Genomic DNA, 13,317 nt, shown 5'->3' with positions numbered 1-13,317 from the left:
TATTTAAAATTATAGTATATATATACATACATACTGTACATACATATGCATGTAAAACTGTCAGATACATGCACAATAAAATGCCTGAAATTGTGTGTTAAAAGTTTCAGTGATATATACTAAAATTTATATGTTAGAGTGCATGTATACCAGGGTTTTAATTTTAATAGTAGCTAGTCTGAAATTACAGTCTGTACAAAAAAGATACATGTTTTTGATTTTACTGTCATTTAATTTTAGTTACCAGCAATTTGTAAAACCTGTTGCTAGCAATGTGGAAGTTATAGGATGCCATTGGCAGAGCCTGTTTGGTTGATTACTCAAAAAGAGTGAGCTACTGCCTGAAGAATATCTGGTATAGTTTTAACTGTCTTCCATGCAGTGGTTCTTTTATCTTAGAGATTAAGTCAGACACAGGGGCTTAAGTCTGGAGAGTATTGCAAATGATAGAGAACTTTGTGGAATGTACTTGAGTGTTGTCATGCAAGATGATAAATGGGTTCTGCAGAAAGTGTTTGTTTTTCTCTCAAAGCTGGCTGCAGCTTGTTATCCAAAAATGTAGTGTAATACTGCACATTTCAAGTCTGGCCTGGGATACTGCATGCATCAAAATAACATTGCAATCATATACAAGAATAACTGTGTATGGTTTGAAATTTTAACTTTAGTGGTGACTTGCAACAATACTACTTGTTCAAATGCCATTTCAATTCTGGCTTGTATGATCTTGCCCTTGTCTCATCCAGTGTAATGATACAGTTTAATAAAGCCCCCTCCTTCACGCTTATAGCATTGAAAGTAAGTACAAGCAGAGTAATTGATAACATTGCCATTTTTGCATTTCACACTCAAGATATACAGAACCCTTATTTGCTCTTAATCTGGTGAACCCTGGGTTGGGCCATGGATGAAAGACCTTCATCTCTATCTTTCCATCACTCCTCTATTACATTGTTAAATCTTTTTCTGAGGTCTTCAGCTATCTTGTCCATCCACTTCTTCCTTTCATCTTCTCCAATACCAACTTTGGTATTCCATTCTCTTGATGTGTCCAAATCATCTGTCTAATTTGGTCTACCTCCCCAAATTTTCCATTTCTGTTTTTTCCTTTATTTCTTCATTCCTTGTCCTGTCTCTCTGGTCTTACTCAGCATGCTCCTGAGGAATGTCATTTCTGCTGTCTGGATCTTTGTCTTCTCTTCGTGATGTAGTCCATGCAGCTCCATAAGTCAATACAGTGGGTGATCGGTTAATGCACAGTTCGGACTTTGAACAAATTGGATAACGAACACTTTCACAAAATATTTTTGTTTGGACAACGAACACTTCACAGAACAAACACAAGAAGAAGTGCCGTAAAATAACCAATGCCGTTTGGTTTTCCCTTGTCTTCAGGTAACAATTCAAAACTTTTTGGGGCACAGTAGATGTTGACATCGACGCTCAACCCTATACCGATCAGATAGTATTCCTCCAAACTTTGAAACTCTCCCTTGTAATTCCAGCCGTTTATTTTTCTGACAGAAACAATTCTTGTATAGTATTTGTAAGACTGTCAGGCAGGGACTGGTTACTTCTGAAAAATCCTAAAGAAGGGGAAAAAGCAATCTACATTAGACAGATTTTTTAACCCCCACAAATGGAAAAACATGACTAATAAAAATGCAAGACTGTGTATATATATGATTTTATTATTACATTTATTTACATAGTAAGAAAGTATATATATTTTATTTTTTGGAGTTTCCAGAACGACTTGATCAAATTCCCATAAAAACCTATAGTAAATAGATAATCGGTTAACAAACATTTCGGATAGTGAACAAAGTCTTGGAATGGATTATGTTCATTAACGAATCATCCATTGTATTCGGACAAAGTATAATTGATAAAGAGCTCCTTTACATTTAAGTGGCACTTCTTCCTTTTTCCAGATCAAAGTTCTCATTCTCTGGTAGTAGCCATCAACTTGCTATATTCTTTTGTAGAAATGGGCTGGCAGAATTACATTTTAATAAAACATAAAANTGGATTATGTTCGTTAACCAATCATCCATTGTATTCAGACAAAGTATAATTGATAAAGAGCTCCTTTACATTTAAGTGGCACTTCTTCCTTTTTCCAGATCAAAGTTCTCATTCTCTGGTAGTAACCGTCAGCTTGCTATATTTTTTTACTTATTTCTTTGCTTAATTTCCATCATTTGATATTTTTGTTTCTATGTATCTAAAGCTGTCAACATCCTCCAGTAAGTCTTCATTCAGTTTGAATTTTTCCCTCTCTTTTCCTGAGTACTCTTTCACATCAAAACTGTCTTACTTTTCTCTTGGCTTATCTTCAGTCCTCTTTCCTCTAGATCCCTGTTCCACATATCTGGTTGATGTTGGACTTTTGTCTCATCAGTACTATGTCATCTGCTGTATGCAACAACTGTGTCTCTTGGTCTAACTCGTGAATTATTTGTGCCAATCTGTTTCTAGTAATGTGGAAATAGCATTTACTTGTTCTTCACTTGCACAGGGATGAACTGGATGATGCTTAACTTTTGTATTTTTTGTGTTCCTTGTTGAAAACGTTTACATATCTTGCTATTGCTGTATAATGTATATGGTAATGCAGATTCTCCACTAGCTTCTGAATCTTTTTGTGACTCTATTGTGCAATATAACCTTTGGCACTTCAATTTTTATCCAACTTTGCTGCTCAAATTTCAAGAACATCACGATAGACCTTGCTCTTTTTATCACTGTGCAGGCACATGGAGGTGGATGGTAAAGTCCATTTGCTTTGGGGTAAGGTAGGTACAGTAGACCCCTATAACACTGTTGATAATTCTGTTTTATATGAATTCCATGTTGTACAAGTCACTTAGATTTTGCAAATATGTGTGCCAGGCTGTGAACGGCTCATGTATTTGTAAAATCTAAGCGACTCGTACAACATGGAATTCATATAATACCGAATTATCAACACTGTTATAGGGGGTCTACTGTATATAACCATTTGGTCTAGGCAGTTTTAGCTGGTTGTGTTTTGTTGGATTATTATCTTACTGTTATGCTTTTAAATTTCCAACATATGTACTTCTATCTTCAAGCAAATCTTATTGATGTTTATTACATCACACTTTATCCACTTCTATCTAAAAACATGCAACAATTATAGATATGAGGAATTTGAAAATTATGACATCACAAAATGCATTAGAATAATGCTTAGTGTAGAAAGTGTGCAATCAAGTCAATTACATATTAACGTTCAAAAAAATTTTATAACTTCCTTTGCTACCTAATTAAGTCACAACTGGATTTATTTCTATATACAGTGAAACGTTGAGTTAATAACAAAATTTTGAGTACCGTATTTTTTTTTTTTGGATGCCACACAGTAACTCAGTTTCTAAACATACTACTCTGCACAGCTGGCCATCGATGGTCAACTTCCTATGTTAATGAAAGTCTACGGGTCCAACTAATCGGCGACAGGGCTACAGATTTAGAACTTAGTGGTGCCGAGATTGCCTTGTGTCATTAGATGTTGCAATACAAATCATCAATAATGTTGTTGTTCAAATTATTTTTCAATGCTCATGGGAGTAAGATCTTTTGTTTTTTGGAACAAGTTGCAATTCAATCTGAATGAAATTAATAAAAAACTGTGTTAACTGTCATTTACATTAGACAGAATTATATAACCCAACAAATAGGGCATAACATTTTTGCAGGGCTTATCACACCAAGGCCGACTGAAAGAAGGACCAGAACTTTTATAAAAAAGGGGTGGTCTTTAATAATCACATATCAAATTTAGGTAAGTATGCATTTCGGGTACAAGAACCCCTCATCAGCTTACAAACACATGGTAACAACATAACAAATACAAAACCAATAATCTGTCAATACACCGGGATAACCCACGTATGCAGTACACTGCATTTACAATTTCTCAATGTAACACGTACACTAAACTAAATTAATAAGTATAAATCAGAATACAATGAGAATGTGGTACTGTATAACATATTAACTCCACCAGTAAATGTCTTAGTTTCTCCTACATTTTCCAAAATCTGGTAGACGGTTACACTATTAATAATAAATATTGTTAGGTATATTAAACCAAAAACAAAAGAGGGGAAGTTAACATTGAACTTACTCTTATTAAACCAATTGGTCACCAGATTTTAACAAAAACAAAATACATCCGATCTATAAGCCATTGTGAAGTCAACTGTACTGACCAGGTGCTGTACTGGTCAACTGTACTGCATTTTACAAGGTGATGTGCCTATGTCAGATGTGCTTACATCTGTTTGGCATCTGTTTCAAGGTTAAGTGTAAACAATGTCAATCCACCCCTCATGTAGCTTCAGTCCTGTGTTGTTATTAATTCTGATGTCTTCTTGTATCTTTAGAATTTCTAGGTTTTCCTGTAGTCTTCTTTCTAGTTGATTGTTTTCTGTCATAATACACTTGATGCTATCTTTTAAAATTTCACACCCTTCAGTGTTGCAATGTTGTGCCACTGATGATGATATCAAATTATTTTTGATGGTATATATATGTTCTTTAATTGTTGTCTTTAATTTTCTCCCAGTTTCCCCTACATATCTTTTTTTATGTGAACAACTGCAATCCAATGAATAAACTACATTATTTTTTTCCAGATCATTATGTTCATTGTTACCATGTTTACTGATTAACAATTTTGCTATGGTGCTTGTGTGGTTTGGTACTAAAATAATATCTAGTTTTTTTNGCTATGGTGCTTTTGTGGTTTGGTACTAAAATAATATCTAATCTTTTTAATTCATTTTTTAATTTTTCAAAAACACCAAAAACATATTCTATTTTTAGGTACACAGTCTTAACATCTATTGGTTGTCTATTTAACAATATATTTTTCCTTTTGCCTTTACTTGCTTCCAACCACTCAATAATGTTCTAGGGTAATTATTTAGATTAAACATTCTTATTATATTTTGTATTTCCATTTCTTGATCAGTGTGCAAGGTCGTTCTTTCTTTAATTTTGTTGATATACATTTGAAAAGTGTTCTTTTTTATATATAAAGGTATATTAGATTTGAAGTCAATAACTTTATCGGTAGCACAGTCTTTAACATATTTTTTAAATAATAATTTGCCATTTAATCTAACAACAGTAAGATCTAAGTAATTCAGTCTATTATCTACTTCTTTTTCACATTGAAATTGGACATTTTTATTTATTAAATTAATTCCACAAACAAAGGAGTCAATATCTAGTATGCTTTTATCATAGATGATAAAACAGTCATCTACACATCTTTGATAACTTATTATGCCACGGGTTTTGTTGATTTCTTTATCAATTGTGATCATACACAACTCAGCCAATCTAGGACCTATGCAGGATCCCAATGGAATACCTTCCGATTGGCGGTAATATTTACCTTGAAATTCAAAAAAGTTATTATTTAACACTAATTTAACCAATTGGTTAACCCAATCTGGGCTCATCACATAGGACAGTGAATTTAAAATTAATTTATTATTATTGTCATTTACATAATGTAAACGACATTCATGAATTTATGTTTAAAGGTGTTAAACTCAAATTAAATGACAAATTTATTAACCGTGAGTAGCCATTTAATTAAAGCTAAAAATAAGTAAAACTCTGGGAGTTTTACTTATTTTTATATTAAAGCCAGAGCCTTTATACTGAAAATAAAATCAATCAATTAATTTAAATTAAAAGTGAAATCAAATCAATTGAAACACACTATATCTGAAAGTGTAGTTGTTTGTTTGCTTACTATGTGCAATGAAATGAAGTGTGGTCTACAAATTACTTCAATCTCAAGTGCTTGTCTCTAAGATAGCCTGGAGTTATATGTCTAACAATTTAAATGTTACAGGTTATTTTGTGCCTGGAAAATAAAAAACATTTTCTGGTCCCGAAAAACATCTCAGCCTTCCCATTATTTATTTCCAGCTAAACGTGTTTCACAATAGCTCATGCTATTGCAAAGTTTGAAGGGCTCCGTACAGGAGGCCGATCAAGGACATTCTTATGTAAACAACAAAACATCAATTATTCTTGGGCATAGCAACTATGATGAGCTTTTTCAAAAGTATTCCTCTTGGAATTCAATTAACTTTTGTTTCTGCAAGACTTTGAAGATGTGTAGTAGTATAGTCAGTGCAACTATAGTTGACCTATGTTTTGGTTCATTTTTGCATTTTTAAGGAGTGATAGAATTATTTATGAATGCCCAAATATTCCCTTGGACTTCACTTTGTCTCGAAAAGGGATTGAGCGAGAGTGTTTAATTATATTAGCAGTATTAACTTCAGTTAAATGTTTATATTTATTAAAAATTCTTGATTATAAATTAGGACAATAGGTCTCATGTTATTAATTTACAAACTATGGCAAACAATAGTCGTGCCAACTATATATCATTTTGAGCCGTTCTTCAGAATTGCCTTTGACACTTTGACCACTTTGTTCACTGCTGTCGTGGACAGGAAAAGTGTTCTCTGTGGCTTCAACTTTACTACTGGGAATACGAAAAAGTTGCAGGATGACAAATATTAGCTATATGTTGTGTGTGGGAACTGTAAAATTTTTTGTCAAAAACTCAATTGCCGCATTAGTAGTTTCCGTGTGTACATTTTCATTTTGTCATAAGCAAATGGCAAACATTTGTTTTGCTAGCCATAGTGTGTAAACAAAGGGTGATGCTTATGTATAATTTTATGAATATATATGCTGTACTAGTAACTTCCTGACAACAGTCAAAATCAGAAAATTATTAGTACTATACCGTTGACAAGAAAAAAATCAAATGTTTTGCCTCGCTCTCATAGTTTGTATTTTTTTATTTAAATAACATTTTTATAATGTTAAAACAATGAATTATCTGTAATGTTTAACTTTTTTTTAGATACGATTTCTTCTTGGTATCACAGAGTGTTCGACAAGGGACGGTCTCTCCAACACAATATAACGTGATATTTGACACCAGCGGTTTGCCTCCCGAACACATTCAACGACTGACGTTTAAACTAACTCATCTCTATTTCAATTGGCCAGTAAGTAATGTTTTATACCGCACGTTACATATCTTAATAATTTTTAACACGTTACTTAGAATTACAACTTGAAAAAATTTGGATAAATAGGCAAAACAGCCAGAATTAGCAAAGCAAAATTTGATTTTGATTAAATTTGAATATACCTTAAATGTTACTAAAAGCAATATTAATTTCATTGTGATTTTGCTGCATCATGAATTCTCTCTTCAATACGAGAACAGTTTAGGAGTTAAAATCATTTTCATTCGCTGATTTTTTTGAAATACTATTAAAATATTGTATTTTTTTGAAATCTTAATTTGCAGTGTTGGGCAATAAAAAAGAGGGGAAAGGAAAGCTTTCTCTTTGGATACTAAAATGTAAAATTTTTAGATTAAACTTCCTACAGGAAAATTTTTTATAAGTAAGCATTTTTACTTTCCTGGCTGTTTTATATATAACAGAAGAAAAGTATGGCAATCGGGCATAAAATGACCATTTTAGATTTTTACACTTTTTAACTTAGGACATCGAAAAACATCGAAATGAAAAAAAAATTGGGGGTAATTTATATACGGGCGAATGTTAGTTTGTGGGTGGGGGCACAATTTTGTTTACCCTGTTTGAAGCTTAAATTAATAAGCCCTTTTTTTATCGGNCTTCAGATGTTAATTTAGTATCAAAAACGTAAAATATTTGAGTAGCCCAAGTCATAGCCAAAGATTGAAGCTCCACAGCACTGGCGAAAATTTAAATTTGCCGACTGGAAATCTTTCGGATGATTGACGTTTCGGATGATTGACTTTCGGAAAATCGACGATCTACTGTATTTTTATATGCATCTAACATCTTAATATATATTTATACATTAAATTACAAAATAGACTCAAAGCTGAGAAATACAAGAAAATTTTGCCAATAAAATGCATTTCGCTTTAGTTCTTAAAAATCTCTCTTCACTCCCTTTTTCAACATCAATTTCACCATTGATGACCCGATTTGCAATGGAAAGTATGGTGAAAGGTGTGGAATTTTATTATCTTTGACATAATCCACGAATGCATATACACACCTCTTCGAGTACAAAAAACTACTGTAAAACACCCAAATATGAAATCAATTGTTCATAAGTAGCTATGGAGAAAGAAAATAAATCGCTTTAACGGTAGTGTCAGTTGTCTGCAACACTTATTCGTCGAATGTATGTTACATTAGTTTGTGACGCAACTAACCTTGTTTAATATGAATAAAATAATTTAATGTAAAAATATAAATTATTTTTAAAATTAAATGGATTATTTATATATTCAAAAATTCGAGTGAATAGTAATAATATTTTAATTTCGTATTAATATTTTTAGTTTCGTAATTCGGCCATTTTGTCAATACTTTTGTTCGAAATCAACCAAATTCATAACAAATATGTTAAATATTAAAAGTATATTTTATTAAGAATTCAATCAGAGAGTAAATACAAAAAGTACTTCGATAGCTTTTCCTTTATTATATATTGATTTTATTTACATAACAAATATAACATAGTAAAAANACCGCACGTTACATATTTTAATAATTTTTAACACGTTACTTAGAATTACAACTTGAAAAAATTTGGATAAATAGGCAAAACAGCCAGAATTAGCAAAGCAAAATTTGATTTTGATTAAATTTGAATATACCTTAAATGTTACTAAAAGCAATATTAATTTCATTGTGATTTTGCTGCATCATGAATTCTCTCTTCAATACGAGAACAGTTTAGGAGTTAAAATCATTTTCATTCGCTGATTTTTTTGAAATACTATTAAAATATTGTATTTTTTTGAAATCTTAATTTGCAGTGTTGGGCAATAAAAAAGAGGGGAAAGGAAAGCTTTCTCTTTGGATACTAAAATGTAAAATTTTTAGATTAAACTTCCTACAGGAAAATTTTTTATAAGTAAGCATTTTTACTTTCCTGGCTGTTTTATATATAACAGAAGAAAAGTATGGCAATCGGGCATAAAATGACCATTTTAGATTTTTACACTTTTTAACTTAGGACATCGAAAAACATCGAAATGAAAAAAAAATTGGGGGTAATTTATATACGGGCGAATGTTAGTTTGTGGGTGGGGGCACAATTTTGTTTACCCTGTTTGAAGCTTAAATTAATAAGCCCTTTTTTTATCGGAACTTTCTCTAATTTTACAGGGAGGTTTGTTTATTAGGGAATTGATGCTATTAAATATGTTTTGGGAAAGTCGAGCAACTCCTTTCATCAAACAATAAACCAGCAAGAGAACCATTAAGAAGAGCGAAGTTACTATTAGAAAATGTTTTGTTTCTCACACAAAATTAAGTACTAAGTTGTTACCACAAAGAAAATATATTTTAAAAACAAATGCCACCAATAACGTAGAAAATAACTGTCCAGAAAGAATACCAGTATACGGAAATGCCATAGTCAGATTAACAGTTGGGACCGATTGCATCTGCTCGGTTGAACAAAATTTGCAAATTTTTTGCAAGTAAATGTTGGCTAGTGAGATTTCTTTAAAGTTATCCACTTTGTAATATAGAGATTAAAGGTATAATTGCATCTTCAGATGAGCCGCTGCCAAAGAATTTGCTTTAAAATTTAAGTGATGGAGTTTGGAATGGAAACAAAACTAGTCTTTCTTTTCTTTTTTCTTCTGAAAATGCCAGCTAGAATCAATGTAGCAAAATCACTGAAAATCGTTAGGGGATGGAAGGTGTCCGAGTACACCGCTAGTTTTTTAAATGGCAAACAAAAATGCCCGAGTGAGAACCAAAATTTTTACCAATTAGTTTGATAAATGTTTTATTTCCAAGATGAGATGTTTTTCCTTTCTAATTAAACTCAACCGATCGAGTTCTATTGTTAGTCTTCTGGTCATCCAAATGCGCAAGGATTTTGATTTTGCTTTTGCACGATTTCCTCAAGTGCGCGAGGCCAGACAGAGAAGCCTAAGCTTAAAGGAGGATGCACACACGCGACATTGCAACGAAAAGCAGTGTGACACGCAAGCATTCAGTATTTAAGATGGTGAACGATACCGACACTGCCCTTATCCACGTGTTTATAAATTTTTTTGTACGGCTCGCTGTATTTAGCTAGAAAATTTTGGATTAAAGACATTTTCTTGGATGGAGAAAGAACTGGTGTACAAAATACGCTTATCCTCTTTATTCCGATTGTGGTTATCTCGCTTAACCGCGTCCAACTTTTCGCCATTAAAACCACGTGATTGTATTTTCTCACGCCACTACCGGACGAATTGTTATTGGCCGCAAAAGACAGAATTCAACCAACTTCTGCCACGAAAAAAGTGACGTCGTTCTGCCGCGTGTGTGCATCCGGGTTAATGATTCGTGTTTAATGTTAAAGAATGTGCAATTTTTACGTAATTTGACATTTAAAATACTTTACCTTTTTGTTCTTTTTCATTTGGAATATTCTGTTGCTTCGTTAGCTTCCAAAGTCTCTCGTTTAAGAACCTTAAACAAAACAATTTAATATAATATCGTTGAAATTTGTAAACGATTATCCACTTTTAACAAAGATCAATTATGAATTTTGTGAGTAAATTGCTGCCACAGTTTTATGTAAGTGGATAATCAAATTACAAGTAGATTATATTAAGCTTTTATAAAATTGTTAAAAATTTATATAGATTCAATCGAAAAAAGCAGATCTTGCTTTTACGATCTAATTTGTACTTGAAATTTGTAGTTAAGTATAAAGAGAACCATTTTATTTCCTGTAAGCTCAGTATTATGCGGGGTAAATTAAGATACGTTCCTGGAACTACATGTTTAAGTTTGTAATATCACAGAGATGTCCAACGAAGTGTACGGTAACATAACAGCATTTTCCTACATCTGTAGTCACAATAGAAAATTTATTTTAGTTATAAACATAGTTGTAAAGTGATGTGGCCAGATTTATCTGTAAATTTCAACTAAGTTGCAACTTAGGTCTTCTCCTTTTTTGAGCCTCATTCCTTTGAGATCGATTCTTCATTTCTTTCACTTGGATATTTATTTACATTAAAAATTAAATTGTAGCTTAATTTGACTGCCTACACCAATTGAAAAACTTGTTTTAAGTTTTTGTTAGAAGTGCTTATTTTTGAAATTTTTTGATAATGAAATTTTAACATTAATAAAAAAAAATAATAAGTTTAAAAATTTTAAAAGTACTAATCAGTTAAACGTATGAAGTCCTTGCTGGCTCCATATCAGTTATGTGATAGGTTGTCTACTGACTTGTGACTCATGTTTTCATTTTAAGCTGGAGATAATTTTTAACGTTTGCTTTGTGTATCGTGTCTTCTGTTATAACTGGTAATGTATATGACCATGTGCCGTGGCCTGGTCATATGCATTAAAAAATCGTTAAAAATGGGAAATGTAAATCTTCAAAATTAATATATTTTTGTTGCTATTTTCTTGATTATAGTCTTACTAAAACGAAATAATTTTTAAAATGGAGAACAAGTCATACATTGATATCATATATTTGTCTGGGATATTGTTTGTTCTTTTTGGCTACCAATAAATGATACTATCTAAAAAAATCTGTCCACGAAAGTGAAGCCATCTTGCTTGAAACATAAGACAGTAATATGTATGTGACAAAAGTGTAATGCAGCTAAGCAAGAGATGCCAAGTTTTGTTTGCTAAAGCTGATAAAGTATACAAAACTTCGTTCAATGAATGAAAAATACAGACAAAAATAGAATAACTATAAATCATTATTCCATAAACTGAGTATTCACTAAGCTGTAAGTGTAATTAGCCAGGCTGCAATGGATTGATGCTTAGATGCTATCAATTTCGTAGCTACCTATAACAAACATTCACTTTCTTCTGCTTGAAACAAATGATGAGCTGTGATGAAATCATTTATTAACCATTGATAAAATGTTTATCAGATACCGGATAGGAAGCATATGCATATGACGTTTCAACTAAATAAAATAATTAAGACTAAAGGTTAAGACTTAAGACTGGTTGATACTCTTCAAATAACATGTAGGCCTATTGGTGTTACCGAAAAATGCGAAATAAAAAGAAAACTGGCATAATTCAAGAAAAAATGAAATAATTATTAATGTCGAAACTCTGGAATAGTATTTTAAACCAATTTCAAAAAACGAGCAAAGTATTCCAAGAAAAAAGCACATAAACACTTGATAATTGTGCAAATTTCTGTAGCCTATATCATTGAGCAATTACATTGTAAAACTAAGAAATTCCTTTGATCATTTACAAGTAAAAGGGAAAACTAGGCTTCCGGATGTTGTTTACAAATGCACAGAATAAAGGGCAGACACTACAACAACAGAACTGTACTAGAAGCAAATTATTTGCTATTACCAAGAGAGTTTTCTTCCAATCTTGAATTTTTAAGAGCTCATACAGGTCAAGAGAAGACGGATATGTTTATAAAAGCATTCTCAAAACTTTTCATCGACTTGGATTTGCAAGGAGAGGAACTGCACACTGGAATAACTTTACTGATGCAAACTTATCCTGAGTATGTTAACATTGATTTAATTTGAGAACTGGTTTTTTCATGCATATGTGCAAAAAATTATTTACATAAACATTTAATCATGATATACTAAATAAGCGTTACAGATAAAATTCAGTTAGCTTTTCATTTCCATAACGTAGAAATTAGATTCTTCTTAAGTTTAAAGTATACAAAATTATCCTTTTCACAATTAAAAAAGTCTTAAGAATAAACGGTTAATAGGCCTATATTTTACACAATACAACAAGGAAAGTTTTCACATTTTGTCATTCTGTATAATGAACAAGACAAACTTCAGAGTTTATCATTTCATGATATTTTAGTAATTTTGCATTAAAAAGAATTAAAACTTACCGATATTGTTAAATAAAATTTGTTTAGTAAGTTATAGATATAAGTTTTAAATATAAACTTGTAATTTCAATTTATAATTTATTTTAAAAAATCTTTTTTGTAAGAACTGAGAGCTAAGGCAGCGGTTTTTAATCGGAGTGCTACCGCACACCACGGGTGCCTCAACGCCATTTCAGGAGTGCTGCAAACAATGCCTTCCTCGGGACTGGAGATAATTTAGAGGCCCGAAGTGACTGTGTAGTGATAAAATTAATGTTATTTTTACTAACATAAAATAAAACTTATAAGACTGCTTTATATTAATAAAGGACATAGCCATATATTTCATTTATTCAAAAAAAAAAAAAAAAAAAA

At 31.7% G+C, this 13,317-nt stretch overlaps 1 protein-coding gene across 1 annotated transcript in view; it reads left to right on the top strand.

Moving 5' to 3' along the window:
- Positions 1-13,317, top strand: part of LOC111630382 (piwi-like protein 1) — an 81,297-nt gene that overhangs the window by 63,482 nt on the left and 4,498 nt on the right. The window contains exon 19 of the mRNA XM_023374472.1: positions 6,927-7,082. Within this exon, the coding sequence (XP_023230240.1) occupies positions 6,927-7,082 (156 nt within the window). The remainder of the gene's footprint in view (positions 1-6,926; positions 7,083-13,317) is intronic.

The sequence above is a fragment of the Centruroides sculpturatus genome, unplaced genomic scaffold (genome assembly GCF_000671375.1).
Source record: "Centruroides sculpturatus isolate CEXI.00-Female unplaced genomic scaffold, Cexi_2.0 scaffold509, whole genome shotgun sequence".
NCBI classification, from domain to species: domain Eukaryota; kingdom Metazoa; phylum Arthropoda; class Arachnida; order Scorpiones; family Buthidae; genus Centruroides; species Centruroides sculpturatus.
Note: the sequence above shows the minus strand (reverse complement) of the source record. Positions and strands in the feature narration are given on the sequence as shown.